We start from the raw sequence: 21,800 nt of genomic DNA on the forward strand, positions 1-21,800 counted from the left end.
TTTGCCACACCGTGGACTGTAGCCCACCAGGCTCCTCCGTCCATGGTATTCTCCAGGCAAGAATACTGGAGTGGGTTGCCATTTTCTTCTCCAGGGGATCTTCCCGACTCAGGGATTGAACCCAGGTCGCCCACATTGCAGGCAGACGCTTTAACGTCTGATGCACCAGGGAAGCCCTAGCCTTATTTCCTTGTTTTTAAATGGAAATTTCCTTGTTTGTCCTCAATTTCCTTGTTTTTACATGGAAATAAAAGAACAGCAACATTAAAGAGTTGTTAGACTAAGAGATGTGCGTGCATGCTAAGTTGCTTCAGTCATGTCTGGCTCTTTGCAACCCTATGGACTGTAGCCCCCCAGTCTCCTCTGTCTAGGGGATTTTCCAGGCAAGAGTACTGGAGTGGGTTGTTGGCCTAGCCTTATTGTAATTTGGATCCCTGGTGGCCCAGATGGTAAAGCATCTGCCTACAATGCTTAAGACTTGGGTTCAATCCCTGAGTCGGGAAGATCTCCTGGAGAAGGAAATAGCAACCCATTCCAGTATTCTTGCCTGGAAAACCCCATGGGCAGAGGAGCCTGGTAGGCTACAGTCCATGGGGTCCCAAAGAGTCTAACACAACTGAGCAACTTCACTTTCACCACTAGAATGGGCTTCCCAGGTGATACAGTGGTAAAGAATCCACCTGCCAATGCAGGAGATTCAGGTTCTATCCCTGGGTCAGGAAGATCCCCTGGAGGAAGAAATGGAAACCCATTCCAGTATTCTTGCCTGGAAAATCCCATGAATGGAGAAGCCTGGTGGACTGCAGCCCATGGGATTGCAAAAGAGTTGGACACAATTTAGAGACTAAAGAACAACAAATCATTAAAACATCACAAGTGATAAAAAAGAGTGTTTATTACCTAGTGTATGTATGTAATGTATATAAAACAAGATATGTGAAGATGAAAGAAAAATGCCTTGAAAGATTGATTCCCCAGTGTCTCATGTCTTATTAGTAATAAAATATATTGAATTCAGTTACTTTGTCAGAAGTTTTTCATGTTTCATTTTATCTAATTCTCCCACAACCATACTGTCAGGTGGGTGCTATTTTTATCCACATTTTTATAGATAAGGCAGCTGAGAGTGGCAAGTTAAAACCACTTGCCTGTGGTCATGAAGCTAGAAATTAGCAAAGCCATTGCTTTTAACCACTATGCAATTTTCCTTGTCCACTAATCGCCATAGAAAGGTTTAGTTTTTCTACCTCTCTGTTCAAGCCACTAGCAGATATACATTCTAAACCCAGATTTGATTCTGTTTAAATATATTTAATGGCTCCTAATGTTATCAGGAAAGTTTGTATTAATTTTTGAAAAGCTAAGTTGAATGACCTTAGGTGGATGTCATGTTCTCTATGAACCTTCCCTGATGCTAATCTTCTGTGTGTAGCCTAGCCTTTAGGACTTCCCTGCCAATGCTTTGGGCTTCTTTAGAAGCAGTGTCTGGTTCATTTATTGGCCTTTATTTATATTGCTCTCACCAAGTTGGTTCTTCATGCACAGTGGATGGTTAATAGATGTTTATGGAATTGAATTGGTTGTTTGATAAATGTTTGAATTTAATTATGGTATTAACTTTCTGGTGCACACTTCAGGCACTTCAGGAAGGTCATTGCAGCCATTGGTGCCTATTGAGACCCTCAATTTTTCAGGCTGGGAATTGGTGACTTCCTACAAGAGATCAAATGCATGATTGGGGCTGATTTTTTTCTAAATTGTTCAGAACACATGGTATTATTTTTCTCTCTAGAAGAGTGTTAATGATACTGCCACACTTACCAAAATATAAAAACTTTTTATGTGCCACAGGTTTCTGTAGCATACCTTATGTGCAGCTGTATGCATCCCTGGGTTCAGAAAATCAGATTTTCAAAAATCTACTTTATATCCTATTGTATGTAGCTTGAGCAAATGGAAAGAACATGGGTTTTAGAATTAAGTACTGAATCACATTTTGGTTCGGCTACTTCCTAGCTTCTGATTTAGAGCAAAAAATTTCATTCAATGTAATTTTTTTTTTTTTTAATGGGAAAGTTACACATTGGCAGCTATTTGCCTGAAATGTGTTAGGAAGTATGTTATTACTTCTTGAAAAGAAATCTATGAGTTCAATGATAATATTTTAGTATATTTTCACTTCAGTTGAATAAATTTTCATTCTAATTTTATTTTAAAAAATGGTATAAGCATACTGAGAATCACCTCTCAGATCACCTTGTAATCAAGCCCTGCAACGTGACTATTTTGAAGGAGTTTGAATAAAGTCATCCACAGATGGTAAAGGTATGTCTCGGCAGTAAGTACCGTATGGACATACTTAGGGCAAATCCCAGATGAGAAAGGGCAGATTTGGAGAAGATCATAGCAGTGAGTACTGTAGTAAATTTACAAGAAAGACTTTTTCTCAGTTCCAGCAGTAATTGCTTTAGATACATATCTAAGTGCAGACTTCAATATTGTGGCAATTTTAGTTCCTCAGCAAAACAGTTTTACACAATTACCAAGGGACTCTCTTAAAATGACCTCCTAAGTCTGCTAACCAGCAGTTGCAGCTAATGATAAGGTCTGCTTATCTTCATGTCCTCCATCCTCTGATCTACCCTTTTGAATTACCCAGATCTTGGTCTTCGGTTTGTTTTTAGGTTCTTTGAGCTGCTATCATGGAACCAGTCTTCCAAGAGCTTCTTCATATCTGATGTGAATTAGGGGCTTATCCTAGAACATTTTGATTTTGAGAGCCCTGATAGTATTAACTTCACATGTTTCTTGATTAGGCTGATAATAGTGAGAATATTCCATGATTGCTTTGTGTCTTAAGGCCCGCCCCTTCTTTTTTTGTAAAGTAACATTGTAATTTTTCAGTGTTCAGAAAATAGAAGGGTTGAAGTTTCTGAATTCTTGGCCTTATGGATTGCAGTTTTGTTTACTTGTGCTCTGAAGTTGCAGAGCCAGAGACACACTGATGCTACCTGAAGAAGCATTTAAAACCTTTGAGGACTGAAATGGAACAATGAGTCTCTCTGATACTATAGAGAATGGACGGTCGCCATCCATTTTGCACTTGGTTCCTTTGAGGATTCAGTATATCCACACAGTGAATTAACTAAGGCTGTTTGAGTAACAGCCAGTGCAATAATGAACACTTTTATGCTTTTTAAAATGACTGTGGGTAGTCTGATCATGGTGATTCCAAAATGGCAGCTGGATTTTCATTGCTCTTCTGGGACTTGTGTTGAGAAATATGCTTTTAGCTGATATTCCCCTTAAATAGGAATTCATTAGGGGTATCCATTAGCCAATGAACTATAAGAAAAAAGGGCACTTTAGTTATTTTAGAGAGGAAAATGCTATTAGCTATTTATATGCTAGGTGAATTTGAAGAATTCTTCCCCCATCCCAATCTGGAAAATTGATTTTAAAGTCATTCTATTTTATTTAGAAAGAAGGAAAAGTGGATTATTTTAGTAGCTTTAAGTCTTGTGTTTCTGCTATATTTATCCAAAGTATTCAAATTTTAATTTCTATGTACCTTATTTGCAAATTGGTTTTTCTTGCACTTTTATGGCAGTTTCTTATTTCTAAGGATCGAAGCTTTTTAATGTACTTCTCCCTGCAAGGGATAACATTTATGTATCTCTTCTTCCTAAAACTATTAAAGAAAGTGTAAAAATGTAAATTTATACCTGTGATGTTTATCTTTTAAATATTTTGTCCTACACAGACTTTCTGGTATAAAAATAGCAAAAGGATACTAATCAAATGAAAGCAATAAATCCTGAACACTCACTAAACTATTAAGATGTTGTAATTTCACATGGAATTAGTTGGTGGGCAGTGGCAGGTGTACGAGGTCTTCCCCTTCAAACATCAGTGAGGTTGGGACAATTTAGGGGGAGGATATTAATTCTTGAGTAGTGAAGGTTGTTTTTTTTGTTTTTGTTTTTTTTTCTCGTTTTTCTCTGTTATTTAAAATGTAAGTACAGAGAAGCATGGTAAATTAAATGAAAATATGTTGCGTTTAACTTTGAATCATAATGCTGTCTAACGTGTGTGACCCTGGGTGTGAGTTGTTGCCTTTCTGTGTCAGTTTCTCCATCAGAATTGTAGCTTTGGACTAGATCGTGGTTCCCTTTTATGTGTTTTCTTGGGAAATGTGGTAGCACCCTAGCAGCCTTATAAAGTCACAGCATAAATACAGTAAGCGTGTGTCTTATTACCTGTCTTCCAGATCTACTTTACAAGGTTTTTGGCAAAACCTTAATTTTATATTAAAACAAACATATTGATGACTAAAAGGAATATGAATGTATTCATACATATACATACATGAATGTATGTATGTAACACCAAAATTGAAAGAATTATGTATGTAACACCCAAATTGAAAGAAGAATTATGCTAACAGCAGGCCACAGAAAGAGTCCTCTTGTTTTTTTTTTTTAATTTTCATTTATTTTTGACTGTGCTGGGTCTTTATTGCTGCACACAGACTTTCTCTAGTTGTGACTAGCAAGGGCTACTCTCTAGTTTCATTGTGCAAGCTTCTCATTGCAGTGGCTTCTGTTGCAGAGCAGATGCGTGGGCTTCAGTGGTTGTGGATCCTGGGTTTAGTTGCCCTGAGGTATGTGGAATCTTCCTAGACCAAGGATCAAATCCGTATCCCCTGTATTGGCAGGCAGATTCTTAACCATTGGACCACCAGCGATGTCCATCCTCTTGTTTTATATTCACTCTTTTCTATCGTTAAGGGTGCTTTGTTGGAAAAATTTTAGGATCAGTGCATTAGATGACAGTTTCTTCTTCTGAAGTTATGAAACCATTGAATGCATTTACACTTTGAATTCTTCTCCTCCCTGTCATAAAACAGTGGCATTTTTCTGAAGCAGGGTTCGTGTATTTTATTTTCATGAAACCTCTCGATGTTGTTTGATAAGAACTCTGCTTAGAGATCTTGTCCTGAATGGAGGGTGCTTAGTGTTGAAACTGAGGGCTGGTGGGTGAGAGATTAAGAGCAATTCTATAAGCACACTAGTCTCATCAGATGTTCCTTTCAAGCCTCTCTGCCCCTCAAAGGTGATTCTCTATTTCTGAGACCCATTGTAAATGTGCTCCTCCCCTGCCATTCCATTTTGCCTGATTCTGAGCAAATGGGAATCCATGCTTCTGAATTTAGTGGTTCCCCCCGCCCCCGCCACGGCCCTTTCCTCCTATCTTCAGCAACAATATAAATACTCTTGATGGCAGCTGCTGTATTAAGCCCAGGAGCTTAAAAGATTAAAGAAACCACTAACAGCAATCAGGAGGAAGTTTAAGGGCCTTTTTTTTCCTGAAGGTTTGTGTTTTCATTCTGGTGGTTGAGTAGAAAATTGCAAACAGGTTGTGTTCAGCAGCTGGAATGCTCTTCAACATCTGGGGAGACCCAGCCTTCTGTTCATTTTCCATTTGTTGAAAGGGTAGCCTGCCTGAGGTGAAAACTGCAAGCAGATATTAGAATTCTTTGTGTGAATAGTTACTAGAATTTCTGTTTGGTAGGAATTTCTTCATAGCAATGCCAACCTGTCTTTTATTCTTCCACTAGCTTTTCTGAGCACTTAACTTTAGGTCAGTTGCTATAGAGAGGCCAGAATAGGTACCTCCTGAAGTCTTGCCCCCTGAAACAGAAATTGTCTGGACTCTTAGTGAATTCCAACTTTGGAGTGAAGAGCTGGTCTGGCCCTAGACTTCTGTCTGCATGTGGCCCTCAGGCTTTGATCCTTGGGGATTTAGGCTGTTAGAACCCATGCATTTCAAAAATGCAAGACTGGTTCAACTTTTGTTACACATTTGTTTCTTCTTCCTTCCCTTGGTTATTTCAGAGAGTGTGTCTGAGGAAATCCAGAACACCTCTTGACTTGCTGGTGGATCCTTGAAAGCAAAATTTGACAATATTCTTCATCAAATCAAAGTTTTGAAAGTTTGACCTGTTCTACTGCACCCTTCCCCTTTCTTTCACCTTCACTTTTCCCACCAGAGTTACAATTTTAGAGCTAGGTCAGGAGTCCCTGCAGTGCCTTCAGGCACTGAGCAGATAATTTAATTAGGTGGCTGTTTTCTCAGGCCGGTCATAGAGAGAGTGGGGCTTGTGGCAAACTGCAGAGTGCTTGTTTTTTCTTAACGGCACTCAAAACCATTTTTAAAAATGTAGTATGCTGGCCAAATAAAGCAGGACTGTCAGTTTAATTGCTTAAAAAAAAAAAAAAACTTTATTATTTTATAGGTGGATAAAGAAAAGCCAAGAGAAGTTTTGCTTCAGTCAAGGTCACACAGCTGCTCAGTGGCCCAGCCAGGTCTAGAACCTATTCCTCTTGAGCTGTCTGAGAAGATATCGTTCTCCCCTAACAAGTGGCTCTTGTGGTCCCAAGTCTGCACCCATCAAAGGTTTCATGTTTGGACTTCAGTATTTTAGGATTATTAAAGCTAATCTCACTTTTGGATAAACAAATTTTGAAGGTTTGTCTGTGGGAACCCATTGTCATGGCTGGAACAGCTCTTTAAGAGGAGCTCCCAGACAGATGGCTGTGCGATTGCTCTGTAACACCACGTTGAATTTCCAAGTAAATATGTTGCACATACTGCTTAGGCTGTCTTCATGAACAGTGAAACCTGTGCTGGAGGCTAAAGATTATGAGGAACTGGTCTTTCTTTTTTAAAAGCAAGAACAGTTTGTTTCTGTTTCTTTTCTTTCTGTTCCTTTGTTTCTTTTGCTTTTATTTTCTATAGCCTCAACGGTATGTATATATGTTAGAGGGTGATTGGAGAAGGGTGCTATCATAGATTTTTCCACATCAGTGTATCTTTTATATTATTAGAACATCATTTCTTCTACTATCAAAGAAGGTTTGCTGGTTAGAAATACAGTACACTTTGGACAATGCTTTGTCCTATGCTGATCTTTGCTATTTTTCCCTCAGTATAGTATGTATGTTTGTATATATTATTTTAACTAATGTATAATTGACATACAGCTTTTTATTAGTTTTAAGTGTACAACTTAATGATTCTGTATTTATATTGTATTATGAAGTGCTAACCATAATAAGTCTAGTTAATATCCATCACCATACATAGTTACAGAATTATTTTTCTTGTGAAGAAAACTTTTAAGCTCTGCTGTGTTGGTACCTTTCAAATATGTGATACAGTATTATTAACTATAGTCACCACCATGGTGGTTTGTTTATAACTGGAAATTTGTACCCTTTGGCTGTTTTCACCCATTTTGTCCCCCACCCTCACCCCCCGTCTCTGTGTCTGTGACCTTAGTTTCTTCATTGCTGTTATCATTCTGTTTGCTATGTGTTTTGTTTCATGTTTAAATTAGCTTTCTTTACAAGGTTCTGTGTTTTTCTAATTTAAGGGGAAGTCATTCTCTGCCGTTAATATGTGTCATGTGCCAGGCACTCTCTAGGTGCCTCCATGGTTTTCAGTAGTTCTGAGAACCTCCTAGGATAGGTATTGAAGAAAGGAAGCAGTGGCCTGAGGTTGTGTACAACTTCTCACCGTAGACCTAGAAACTGTAGGGCTGGCATTCAGACGCAGATCTAATCTAAGCCTAGTGTCCTTCCCAGAGCTGCACAGTTGCTGCTGTGCCCTCTCTCTCTCCTTTCACCTCTCACTGTGAACATGCACATTCTGCTGGCATTTCACCCCACGGAGTTTCTAGGTTCTTTTGTCTAGAGCATGACTTTGAAAAGTCTTTTGTCCTCTACACGGTTAGGAATGCCATTTATATCATGATCAGGTATACATACTCAGGTATGTACAAGTGCACATACACACTTGTACTTACATATACCACTATGAAATTGAGAAGTTCATTAACTAATAACTTACTATGTGAAGTATACTATGATACTTACTTTCCTGTTCTCTGTGTTAACACACACACATACACAGTCACACACATCCCATGTACTGTGGTGATTACCCGCTAACTTGATCTTATGACTAAGGACATGTGTAGTTGACATATGCTTACACGGAATGGAGCTCTCTAAATCTAAGGTGGAGTGTGTGGTTTCCTCTTCCCCATGGTTTTTTTTTTTTTTTTTACTTTTTCAAAATGATTATTTTTATTATTTATTCATTACCAGATTCAAGGGTAACTCCCAGAAATTTGTGATAAGTAGTATAGAGGATACTTAACTTCTGAACAGTTCTTCAAAAGTAACCTTCCTATGATTTCTCTAACATCATAATTTCAAGCTTGAAATCTTTTTAAAGTAAACCATAAACCTGATTACACATCTCTCAGATCTCCATGCTCGCTACTTTTATCACATCTCACTATCTTTCCTCATGTAAACTATTTTAAAATAAAATTTTAATGGAGTGTAGTTGACTTAAAATGCTGTGTTCATCACAGGATTTTGAGAATTATCCTTCGGAGTACAGAGCATAATAGTAGAAGTTATGTGTATTTATTTACTTTTTACATAGTATGTTTGTTTTTATTTCTCCCTGAGTAGTCAAGCACGATTGGATAAAATCTTACCTGTACTGACATAGACAACCTCAGTTGAATCCTTAAGGTTTCTGTCAGTCTTTTTTCTTTTTTTCTTTTCCTTTTTAAAAAAAAATGCTTATTTTTAATTGGAGGATAATTACAATATTATGTTGGTTTCTGCCATACATCAACATTAATCAGCCCTAGGTATACATATGTCCCCTCCCTTTTGAACCTCCCTCCTACCTTCCAACTCTATCCCACCCCTCTAGGTTGTTGGAAGTTATGTTTAAATTTATTGTGGTCCTTAAGCAAGACAGATTGAACGTTGTTGATGTTTAGTATGTGAGCTGACAGAGCACTGTCAGTTTGTCGGACTGTTGGATGCTGTCCTGAAGGGAGAGTGGACAGCGTGGAGGCTCCCTCAGCATCTTGCTCACCATGTTCCATTGTGTGGCTCATAAAGTGTGTTACCAGCTTATGTTATTTACTTTGTGGTGACCCACTCCAGTACTCTTGCCTGGAAAATCCCATGGGCGGAGGAGCCTGGTAGGCTGCAGTCCATGGGGTCGCTAAGAGTCAGACATGACTGAGCGACTTCACTTTCACTCTTTACTTTCATGCATTGGAGAAGGAAATGGCAACCCACTCCAGTGTTCTTGCCTGGAGAATCCCAGGGACCGGGGAGCCTGGTGGGCTGCTGTCTATGGGGTCGCACAGAGTCGGACACGACTGAAGTGACTTAGCAGCAGCAGCAGCAGCAGCAGCAGCAGCAGCAAACTAACACAAGAAAGACCAGCAATTAAAAAAAAGTCCCTTCAAAGATTCTATGGAATGAGATAACATAAGTACAGGGGAACAGCAGGTAAATGGCAGACCTGATACTGGTGTTCTTTTTGTGAGCTCCTTATCAACTATGTTGCTTGGTACAAACAGCAACTGTATAATCATATCTTAGAAGTTGGCCAAAAGTAGAAATTATTAAAAAACAGTTGGGGACTTAGGTTTATAGTCATAATCATTAATAACTGACCTTGCCCTCAATGAAAGTTGCATGTTGAGACAACTTAATGGCTAATGCCAGTATGTTGGTTAAAACATTAAAAAGTGTGTTCATTTTATCTTTACTTACCTTCTTATATTTATATGTATATTTTAAAAATATTAAAAACTGTCAGTGCCATATAAATATCTGTATCCATATTGGGGGAATATGCTTATTTTAGGGTACTGATAGGGGTATGTAATAAAAATTATGTAGATACCATTCATGAGCTGAAGAACTATCAGTAGAACTGTTAATAGATATCTGGGTCTAGATGAAGAGAAGTGTGAAAAGATGAAGAAGAGACAGAGGATGTGTGTGTACAGATTGGAGAACAACCCTCCTTGGGGGAAGATTCAGTTCCAAGGGTGCATGGCTCTTGTTGAGGTTTGTCTAGTCAAAGCTCTGGTTTTTCCATTAGTCATGTGCAGGTGTGATAGTTGGGCATAAAGAAGGCTGAGAGTCAGGCAGCAGCTTGTGCACATCATAGCGCCTCCCCCTTCTCCTGGTGAAGCAGCCCCGTTTTAGGGCACATGATTTAACATGAGAGTGTGGGTCAAAAGCTGGCTTAAAACTCAGTATTCAAAAAGCTAAGATCATGGCATCCGGTCCCATTATCATGGCAAATAGATGGGGAAACAGTGGAAACAGTGACAGACTTTATTTTCTTGGACTGCAAAATCACTGCAAACGGTAACTGCAGCCATGAGATTAAAAGACTCTTGCTCCCTGGAATGAAAGTTATGACATACCTCTACAGTGTATTAAAAAGCAGAGACATCACTTTGCCAACAAAGGTTTGTCTAGCCAAAGCTATGGTTTTTCCAGTAGTCATGTACAGATGTGACAATTGGGCCATAAATAAGGCTGAGAGTCAAAGAATTGATACTTTCAAACTGTGGTGTTGGAGAAAACTTGAGAGTCCCTTGGGCTGCAAGGAGATCAAACTGGTCAATCCTAAAGGAAATCAACCCTGAATATTCACTGGAAGGACTGATGCTGAAGTTGAAGTGCCAGTACTTTGGACATCTGATTTGAAGAGCCAACTCATTGGGAAAGAGTCTGATGCTGGGAAAGACTGAAGGCAGGAGGAGGAGGACTGACAGAGGATGAGACGGTTGGATGGCATCAGTGACTCAATGGACTTGAGCTTAAGCAAACTCCAGGAGCTGGTGAAGGACAGGAAAGCTTGATGCACTGCAGTCCATGGGGTCGCAGAGTTGGACATAACTTAGTAACTGAACAACAACTGTTCATCCTGGATGTGTAGCCTGCACAAGTAAGTGTATAACAACCCTTAGAATGAGGCACTAAAGGGGAAAGGAAGAGTGATGGACAGGAGACATTGATGAATGTAGTGAGCAGCAGGATAGTCCACACTCTTATTTATTGACTCATCCAGCTCGTATTCATGGAACACCCATTCTGTGCCAGCCATCTTCTCCAGCAGGAGTTGGCAAGTAGGCCTGGCAGCCAGACTTTACCTGGGGTCTGTGTTTGTAAATAAAGTGGTTTTATTTTTTTTTGTTTTTGTTAACATTTTTATGTAATTTCTGTGGCAGGTTCTGAGCTATAGTGGCAGAGTTGAATAGTTGCAACAGAGATAGCATGACATGGGAAGCCTGAGTGTTTACTGTCTGGCTTTTTGCTGCAAAAGGTTGTGGCCTCTGTTCTAGAAGATGAATCAGTACTTGCTTCTGGGCTACATGGCAACTGAGCCGGGGGCTGTTGGCCTTCTCTTTTATGTGCCCTGCTTGGCAGAAAACACCAGAGCCGTGTTAGGGTGGATTAGGGCAGAGGGAAGAGTTAAAGCATGGGGCCACAGCACATCCATTGCTGGGCATTGGATCCGCATCGATGTGCAGTGCAGCGAGGAGAACAAAGGGTAGGAGCCTGTAGACCATGAAAACCCAAGCTTCCCAGACCCTTCTGACCTTCACCTCCACATTCCTCCTCATTCTTCACTCTCATGTTCGGACCTGGAACCTTGTTGTCACCTGAGATTACTCTTCCTTGGAAATCCTTAGTTCCAGTGTTATCCTGTCACCACAGCTCCACAGTTTGTGCCTTGGTTGGTAAAGCTACCTCTTACTTCCTTTCTCTGCTGTAATAAATAATTCTCTGAACTGTTCACATATCTGTAAAACCTTTTCTTTTTGTAAAGTCTGAAGACTTTTTATTGTACTGATTTATGTTTCTTGTTCCCTTATTACAAGATAACCTAAAGACAGATTATCTTGTTTTATTCATTTAAGTTTCTATAAAACTGAGTACTGTGTCTGATATGTAGTAGGCACTCTACAAATAACTGTTTAATTGAGCCAGAGAATGGTAAGAAGACAAGGGTTTGAGTCCAGGCCTGTCCTGCCTCTCAGTACTGTATTCTGCCCTCCCTCAGCCTATGGTCTATTTATTTCTAGCCTGATCTGGGTGAAGAAGGGATTGTTCAGTAAGTGATGTCATTTGAAAGGTGCTTTGTCTACTTTTCCATATTCAGTATGCTATTAACAATGACTTTTTATTTTGTCAAAATGAATTTTCTCTTTTACAACTAGAGTTTCAACAAAATAATTTTAGACAACATCCTAAGAACATTTTTGAAGATGACATTTCAGGTCTATTTTCCCCCTTTGCTTTAAAAAAGTATATACAGCTATAATTACTAATTGCTGCACTCTAAGTAGAGACAGATGATACATATGTTTGTGACAATTTTCCAGAGGGAGAACTAAGTAACCAGGCTCATTTTTCCATAATGTGAATGTTATTCACAAACTATTACCATAATTGATGCACCAAGCCAATGTAGGGTAAATAATGTGTTGTGTGTGGGAAGCAAGCTAGTAGTCAATGAATATTAAAGAACAAAACCTCATTTTAACAGAGAAACTGTAATTATAATCATTCTGAATTCATACTGCAAAACCAGTTAAAATAACTTGGCTGCCATTTATCTATGTAATTCTATGTGTAAAGGAAGTAGGTATGCAAGTAGAGTTGTACAGTAATATGTATGTGCACAAACATATTTTTATATAAAGACACAGGGCCAAACTTCAGAGTAAGTCATTTTTCAAAGACATTAGATGCAGACATGAGGGGAACACAAGCAAAGTTAATCAGTCATGTTTATATTTATGGAAAAGAGTTAATAATTCTACTTTTCATAATTTTAGTTTTCTTACTTTTGTTTTTGTATTGATACATGTTTCATATTTACCTGGAATGTCTTTTTTTTTTCTTTTTTTCATTGACCAAATCCCAAATCGGATTCTGTATTTTCTTCAAACCTCCTTTTTCCATAACAAGCCTTCCTCATCCACCTCTCATCCCTCTCTCACTGACTTCTGCATACTCACCAACTTCTGTGTGTGGTGTATTGATCTGTACTTTGGGGATTTGTTGTTTTGTAATAGGAAGTCATAAGTCATTTCTTCTGTGCATCACCAGTCTCCTCGACCAGACAGCCATGTCATTTCAGGAAGGAATATTTCTGTTGATGTGTGTATGTGTATGTGTGTGTGTGTGTGTGTGTGTGTAGTTCCTTCTTGTCTTCCTTATGGTGCATGGTTAATGCTCTGTTTTGTAAGTGTGCGTGTAGATCCTTCTTGTCTTCTTCATGGAAGTCAGTTTGCTCATAGAGCATGGTTAATGCTCTGGGGTGTGTATGTGTGTAGTTCCTTCTTGTCTTCCTCATGGAGCATGGTTAATGTTTCCCATGCAGGTGCTGACTCCTCAGTAGGTACTGTTGGTTATCTTTTTGTACTTCAAATGCTACATGATTTTTTTTTTAATCTTTAAGTTTTGTGCTTGCTTCCCAGTGTCTCTAAAAAGTACTCTAAGTGGAAAGAATTAGATCTTGCTGGTGTGCAGTTTTTGATGGAACACTTACTCAGGAATGTGGAGTATGGCTTATGTGAAGTATATAACCCCTCCATCTCTGTCAATCTGAAGTCAGAGGGAAAGATGCTGCTTTCATCTCCTGGTATTGGATGTTTTTGATACATACAGTTTAGACACAGACAAGGTGATAGGGTCAGAGTTTAGATATTTATATATTTGTAAGAAGATCATTATGTGTCTCTTCTTATCAGTCTTTTAGAAACAGCCCCCCCACCCCCCGCAGTTGATTCTGTTTTTAGTTGTACTCACTATGTTTTGGTAATTTCCTTTCCTTTCCTATTCCTTTCAGTGTCTGGGCACCTGTCACTTTTTCCTTTTATAGTGATGGAAACATGGGCGGTTTCTGATATGCTTTCTTAGCTCAAATTCCCATGGCCCTTAATGTCAGACAGAGTTCATTTATTAGCTATTTTTATCAAATTGGACACATTTTCATACAAGAAAAGTGAGTAACTAGATTATCCCTTCACACATTGCTTGTGTAGACTGAGTGAGTGAGTGAGTGAGAGTCACTCAGTCGTGTCTGACTCTGCGATCCCATGGACTATACAGTCCATGGAATTCTCCAGGCCAGCATACTGGAGTGGGTAGCCGTTCCCTTCTCCAGGGGATCTTCCCAGCCCAGGGATGGAACCCAGGTCTCCCGCATTGCAGGTGGATTCTTTACCATCTGAACCACAAGGGAAGCCCAAGAATATAGAACCCATAGTGTAAAGCTGTGTAGCTCTTCTTCCCAAAAGAGTGTTATCAGTTTCGTGCCTTTAAGGTAATCTTAAATGGTTTGACCTTCGTGAGGGCTTTTTGGAAAATTCGGAGGAAAAAAAAAAAAAGCCTTATAGAACCTCAAGGAATACTAGGTATCAAAGATCACCTCTATGAAGCTAATTGGCTCAGAAATTAAGCACAGTTTGCTATACTTCAGGGGTAGGACAGTGTTCGTATAGTTCACTCTGTGATAGCTTGGGTTTGCTTGCCCAGATGATGATGACGACAAGGGAGGAACATTACCCAGAATAGACAGACTCTTCAGAGGAATGTGGAGCCCTGAAGCTGACCCTTCTGGAGGTTAGTCTCATCCTCCAGCCTCCCGACAGGATGGCTTGGTGTCCTTCGAGACCTTTCTCCTACCTTGAGAATCCTGGATGGGCCTTTTGGCTTGATTCCCTCAAGGACTCTGGAAACTACTTAGCTTGGAGTGGTGCCGTTGGATGGAGTCTGTTCTTGGCAGTGGGCCTTGGCTCTTTTTCCGACTGGGCTCGGTGCCTCTTAGGAGCAGAGAGGAGGTCAGACGCAGATAACACAGGCCTGATTTCTGCCTCCCGAAATGCTCAGCTGATGTGCACGTCCACCTCCCCTGAGGGCTTAAGGAAGAACACATTTATCATGGAGGGTCGTGAGTAGGAAAGAACACGCAGCCTTCTTTTCTGCTGAAGAGCAGAACGTATTGTAGGATAAAAATTGTTCTGTTGTAGTTCAGCTGTATCTCTTTGTCGTTGGTGTTCAAGTCATTTTAAGCTCTGTTGTTAAGCTGAACTTCTTAAGAGTTTCATTTGCAAACTCTTCCTTTGAAGGATCAAGGAAGCTTTTGTAAAGAGTTGAAGTCTGGGATGAGAACTGTGAGTTAAGCAGAAGTAGGGTGTGTGTGTGTGTGTGTTTGTGAGCTAAGCAGAAGTAGGGTGTGTGTGTGTGTGTGTGTGTGTGTGTGTGTGTGTGTAAAGCATGTGTATGAATGCATTTTCCAGAATGCATTTTCTGGACTAGCAGGGTTGAAGAAGAGAGGAAATTTCATCCCCAGCAGAGGAAACACCATGTACAAAAGCTGGAAGAGTCTTGCCATTTTTGACAGATAAATGAATCCTTCTGAAGGCTTTATAAGAGCTGTGACCAGCCCTGTTCGCTGAGAAAAGAGAAAGTCCTTGAGCGCCCATCGAACCTCTTCAGCCTCTCTGAACAAGCATTCAGATGCTCTGCCAGAGGAAATGGTGTGTTCCAAGTGCAGCTGCAGTGGAAAAGGGTTCTTTCAGTGCAGCTGAAGCAATTCCTCCACAAAGATCGTCCGATTTTAACAGTACACTGTCTGTTTAAAACAAAACAAAAAAGGCGGGTGGGAGTTGGAAGGAGAAGGAGTTTATGCCAGGAAATGAAAATGAGTTTCTGCAGAAGCCTGTCTTAGTTGTGGTTTCAGAGTTAAAAGGGCTCAATTGCTGGTTTCTTATATCTCTGTGTATGTTTTTGTGGACTTTTAATTCTCCAGAAAACACTGAGGGTAAAATAGCAGTCATGTTTTATTAGAGAATGCGCTCTTATTGTCAGTGATGACTGCCTGGAAGCTCACAAGCTGTGGCACCTTTCCCTGCTTACGTTCACTGTGGAGCTGGGCGGATGTGGTGCCTTCTCTTGTCTTCTTCCTCCCTTCCTGATGGAACATCAGGTTTCGAATGTAAGCAGAGGATGATTGAGTCTCTGTTACAGCAGGTGGAGTTTCTGAATTGAAGGCTAAGAAGTGATGTTTCCAGCTGACTATACTGCTAAGTCGCTTCAGTTGTGTCCGACTCTGCAACCCCATAGACGGCAGCCCACCAGGCTCTGCCATCCCTGGGATTCTCCAGGCAAGAACACTGGAGTGGGTTGCCATTTCCTTCTCCAATGTATGAAAGTGAAAAGTGAAAGTGAAGTCACTCAGTCTTGTCTGACTCTTAGCGACCCCATGGACTGCGGCCCACCAGGGTCCTCCATCCATGGGATTTTCCAGGCAAGAGTGCTGGAGTGGGGTGCCATTGCCTTCTCCGACTCCAGCTGACTATAGCTAGCTACTAAACAAAGGTTAGGAGGTTGTGATATAATTGAAGGTGACACTAACTTTTATCAAGCTCAGTGGTGAGTCTGGAGTTGTGTTAACTGCTTTGTAAAACTATGAGGCTATTTTAATTTTCATAGGAATCATCATTTGAAGTTAGGTTTGGTTACCTTCAGTTTACAGATGAAGAACTTGAGGTTGAGAGAGATAAGTGACTAGTTTGCAGTTATACCCAGCACTTAGCACGTCCAGGACTGGAACTGAAATCCTTTTGTCTCCAAAGCTCTTGCCTGTATCCACTGCCTTCCACATTGTACTTTCTCCCATAAAGTCGGTTTTGCTCCCTCCCTCCATCAGTTTTAGGCCTTCCCCTCTTTTAAGAGACTTTAGAAAAACACAGGCAAAAGTCTACCCCTTGAATTGAGCTTCATCTCCTTCCTTGGGCTTCCCTGGTGGCTCTGCAGTAAAGAATCCACCTGCCATGCAGAAGATGCAGATTTGATCCTTGGGTTGGAAAGATCCCCTCGCGAAAGATATCGTTACCCACTCCAGTGTTCTTGCCTGGGAAATCCCATGGACAGAGGAGCCTGGCCGGCTACAGTCCATGAGATTGCAACAGTTGGACATGACTTAGCAAGTAAACCACAACCACCTCACCTTCCATTAAGCAGTAACCTGTATTACTGCAAATGTTAGGTATTTGGTGGATAAATTAAATAGTTTTATTTTATCATCCCTTGATTCTTAGAGAATTTATAGTTACTAATTCTGTCGCATGGTTGCATTGTGTTATCTGAGCTATGTAACAGTCTTCCCGGTTTTCTCAGGGGTGGCCCTGCATGCAGTAGGATGATGCCAGGGAGGAGCCAGGGCACCTCATAGATCCAGCTCGACTACAGCCAGGTGTGAGACCTTGGTGACGTCACTTTACCTTTCTGAGTTTCATTGATTTCATCTGTGTAGTGTTTACTTCAGGTAGTTTCTCAGCTTGGGAGATGCAATGTCTGTCAGGATACAGGTGCTGCACTCCTGTGTGCACATGATTTTTTGGTGTTTCTGAAAGGGATGGTTAATAGAAATTCAGTAAAAAACATTGTGTGTGTGTGCTCGTTGTGCTAAGTCACTTCAGTTGTGTTCAATTCTTTGTGACTCTGTGGACTATAGCCCACCAGGCTACTCTGTCCAGGGGATTCTCCAGGCAAGAATACTGGAGTGTGTTGCTGTACCCTCCTCTAGGGGATCTTCCCAGTCCAGGTATCAAACCCACGTCTCTTTATGTCTCTTACATTGGCAGGCGGGTTCTTTTAGTGTCACCTGGGAAGCCCTATGCATTGTTCAACTGGTAATTCTTTCTTAAAAAAGAATCAATGTTTGGCTCTACTAGGTCCTCATTGCTGTGAATGGGGCTTTCTCTGGTTGTGGTGAGCAGAGGCTGCTCTTCATTGCTGTGCATGGGCTTCTCACCGCAGGGGCTTCTCCTGTCATGAAGCATCGGCTCTAGGGTGCGTGCACTTCGGTAGTTGGTGGCACACGGGCTCAGCTGCCCCTTGACATGTGGAGTCTTCCCGGACCAGGGATAGAACCTGTGTTCCCTGAATTGGCAGATAGATTGTTAACCATTGGACCACCAGGGAATCTCCATATTATTAAATTCTTACATTTTGTTTTTCTTCAATCAATGAATGCCTGCTAACAATTAAAACATGATCAAATGGAGAGTTTATTATTTCTTTTTATATAAAAAGAGACCCTTATGCTCAAAGTTAGACAGTATTAGTTTTTATGAACTTTTAAAGTCCTTTGCCAAAAAGAATGAATATTCATTAAGGCCAGGAGTCTTATGACTTGATTATGCAAATAACTTTTTGGAATCCTTCATTATGTTACTTTTTCCCTGTTCCTTTGAGTGCTTGGATTTACAGTAAAGGGGGAAAAATCACAAGGAAACAAATTAACCTTCAAAAAAATTCCCAGTCTTCCACCATCTGTCCCCAAAACAGAATATTTTGCCAGCATGTCTGTAAGTAAAGTTGGTCAGTGGCCGCCCTGCCATCTTTCCCCTTCCCATTCCATCCTTCTGTGATGCTGCTCACTCTTCTGTGAGTCTACAAGCCCCTCTGGGCTCACTTCTTTCCTTTCTCAGCCTGCATTACATATGTAATCCCCTCACCACCCCTCTCACCAGCACCCTCAGTTCCTTGAAGGTCTTATCCTTCTGCCCATTTCCACTCAGGAGCATGTCAGCTGTCTGGCCTCTTGAGAGTCTGTGTTCCACTTGAGAGAATTAAAAGTCTGTTTGGGTGTTGTTATATAGATCAGTGGGCCTCAGTAGCTGTTGGCTTCTTCAGTATTGCCCATCAATGCATTTACTGAGTTCACTTTCTTTCTCCCCTTGGTGGAAGTTCCAAACTCTCCCCACTCAAAGCTGAAGGATATCAAACATTTATCAAGAGCTTACTATTTTAGAGAGAATATACTAAGGACTTTCCATGCATTGTTTTGTCTCCACTCTTGCCATGTGACCCAAGTTCTAAGTTCTCCTTCCTCCATCCTATCCGACAGTACTGACTTAGCATCAGCTCTGCCGATTCTCTATGCCAAGCCACAGGCTGTCACTTGCTCTCAGGAGACCTTCAGTTTAGAAGGAGATGCAGAAGAGTAAGTATGCAAGAAGAATATTGTATGATAAATGCCAAGAGGCAGTAAGTTCAGTATATTATAGATGTGCCCAAGGCAAACTCAGGCTGAGGACAAGGAAAGCTGGAGGAAGTGACAGCTTAAGTACCAGTCTGAAGGATGAGAGAATTTGATGTAGGTGATGTGACTGTATGTGCTTAGTTGCTCAGTCATGTCCAACTTTTTCACAATACCATTGACTGTCCGCCAAGATTCTCTGTCCATGGGGATTCTCCATGCAGGAATACTGGAGTGGGTTGCCATGCCCTCCTCCAGGGGATCTTTCCAGCCCAGGGATCAAACCCAGGTCTCTAGCATTGCAGGCGGATTCTTTACCATCTGAGCCACCAAAGACATAAGGAGTGTTCTAGAAAGAAGAGCTACTGAATACTAGAAAGATTCAGGAATTTGAGAGAGGCCAGTAAGAATAGAGTCCTTTTTTCCTCGGAGGAAATAGAAGCCTTCAGGTACGAACTTCATTTACGTCATCTCGCACCTCCTAAGTGGTTTATACCCTTACTTAATAATTCAAATTAGAATCCACAGAGATCCTTTATTGTACATGAATCTTAGAGGATAAGTTTTGACACACTTGTTGTCAATTTTAACATCAAGTTTTATTCTGGACTTACGCAGCTGCTCTGCTGAAATAGTATTAGAATGTTAGAGTGTGTGTACTAGAAAAAACTTCTTCCAAAATATGGGAAGATTTATAATTATTGTGATGTAACTATAGAGTGTTTCGGAAGGGCTTTTCAGTGGTGTGAAAGTCTTAATCGCACATTTTGTCTGACTCTTTGTGACCCCATAGACTATATGCTGCCAGGCTCCTCTGTCCATAGAATTTTCCAAGCAGGAATAGTGGAGTAGGTAGTCATTCGCTTCTCCAGTGGTAATCACTCCTATTATTTTGAAAACTAAAAAGAAGCTACTGCTTAGCCCAGTGGTGTATAATAGCAGGTTAAAAAATGAAAGCTTATCCCCTTTCCATAAAGATATGTTGTTGTTTAGTCGCTAAGTTGCGTCTGATTTTTTGTGACCCCATGGACTGCAGTGCGTCAGGCCTCCCTGTGCTTCACTATCTCCCAGAGTTTGCTCAAACTCACGCCCATTGAGTTGGTGATGCCATCCAACCATCTCATCCTTTGTCACCCCTTTCTCCTGCCCTCAATCTTTCCCAGCATTAGGGTCTTCTCTAGTGAGGTGGCTCTTTGCATCAGGCAGCCAAAGTATTGGAGCTTCAGCATCAGTCCTTTCAATGAATATTCTGGGTTGATTTCCTTTAGGATTGACTGGTTTCATCATCTTGCAGTCCAAGGAACTCTCAGGAATCTTCTCCAGCACTATAGTTCAAAAGCATCATTTCTTTGGTGCTCAGAAGATATGTAGTAAATGATATTTAGGTCTCAGCCAACATTATACTCTCAGAAACCTTGACTGTGGTAGATCTTGACAAGCCTCAAAAGAAGGGTCTGTAGGGATGAAGTGCAGATAGTCTTTTGTAGTTTAGAGAATCCTGTAGAGTTTATTTTAAAATCCAGATTAATCTTAATTATTTTGTATTTAATAAATATTATCAATTGTTATCACTTGGGGTAGAGATCCCAGTAGGGGTATGGAGAATAGGGACAAGGGCCACACCATATTATTAATATTTTGAGAATCACTCTTTTCCATGTGCCTGATTGTCTTACTACAGTGATGCACAGGTGTCTCCCCTTCACATGCTAAAGCCATGTGCCTGCGTTTCACTTCTCTTTCTCCATTCCATCTCTGGCATCTTGTAAAGTCAGCGCCATCATTCTATTTCACAGCTTTTCTTGAAATCTTGAAAAGTTTAACTAGTTAATAGTAGTGAAACAAAAATAAAAAACACTGTCTTTACATTTATTTCTGTGAGGGAAAGGAATGTATGTATAAGTGCCAATCATTTTACCAAGCTGTTAGTTCTTAAGGCTGAATACCAGGAGCTGTTTTGGCAGCTAGTATATTAGAAGTAAGAGGGAATGGCAAGAGAAAGCTGTTCCAGTTTCTCTTTCTCTGACTACACAGGATTGAAAGATGTTGTTTCAGCTGGAGAATTTAAAACCGGTTCTTACTCACTTTTTGCTAAAAGAGACTGGACTGTTTTTAGTGTTGTAATCTTCTGTAGGCATGGAGAAGGGTCACCACCTGATCTTGTTAAGGAGATCATGAGGTTAAAGCTGTGGCAGGGTCCTTTCTCTAAACTCTGGCTCTTGTCAGAATAATGTTTGGCCAGGTGTTAATCTGTGTCCCGAGGGGAAGTTCTGGAATTCGTTATTCATCCCTGGGGGTAGGGGTAGGAAGAGGAGTTGCCCTTCTGGGAGGGGACTGGGGCTAGGACCTGCCTCCTGTCTTTACTGACATGTGCCATTTGTGATGAAGGCGACTGAAGCCCATTTGAGGAGTTCTCCTGTCAGCCAGCCAAGAGAGCAACCCAGAGGGAGAGAGAGAGGAGGGAGAGGCAGACAGCTCAGCAAGGCAGTCCTGGAGTGCAGTTTCCGGAGCGAGCTTGCACTGCGCTGTAGGCGCCAAGGGAAGGTGTATAGGAACATTAGGCGGAAGGAGGCCAGATTAATAGTGCATTTTCCTGTGCCTTTGCCTTCAGCCCCTCCTTTGAATACATGTCGTCCTTTGGAAAACTCAGCATCTGGAAGAAGCCTTTGCTGAAAAGCAGCTTTTTCTTCAGCACTCTGTTTTTGTTGTTTCTGTTCCTCTTTTTATTTTTATTTTTTTCCCATCTCCTTTTCCTCTGAGAGCAGGAGGTGAGACAATGATCAAGTCAAGCTGGTTCTATGTTAAGTTCAAGTATGCAGAGAAGGTAAGTCAAT

General features: G+C 40.8%; 1 protein-coding gene across 15 annotated transcripts in view; it reads left to right on the forward strand.

The window, feature by feature from the left end:
- AUTS2 (activator of transcription and developmental regulator AUTS2) overlaps positions 1–21,800 on the forward strand; it is a 1,218,095-nt gene that overhangs the window by 348,871 nt on the left and 847,424 nt on the right. Inside the window, exon 1 of one of the 15 annotated variants that reach the window (XM_086374664.1) lies at positions 249–21,790. The exons of the other annotated variants lie outside the window; for them this stretch is intronic. Within the exon in view, the coding sequence (XP_086230790.1) occupies positions 21,743–21,790 (48 nt within the window). The 5' untranslated portion in view covers positions 249–21,742. Of the gene's footprint in view, positions 1–248; positions 21,791–21,800 lie in introns of those variants that run through there. 15 annotated transcript variants of the gene reach the window in all.

The sequence above is a fragment of the Bos grunniens genome, chromosome 25 (assembly GCF_055505025.1).
Source record: "Bos grunniens cultivar Pamir isolate PY7600 chromosome 25, Bosgru_T2T1.0, whole genome shotgun sequence".
Taxonomy (NCBI): Eukaryota; Metazoa; Chordata; class Mammalia; order Artiodactyla; family Bovidae; genus Bos; species Bos grunniens.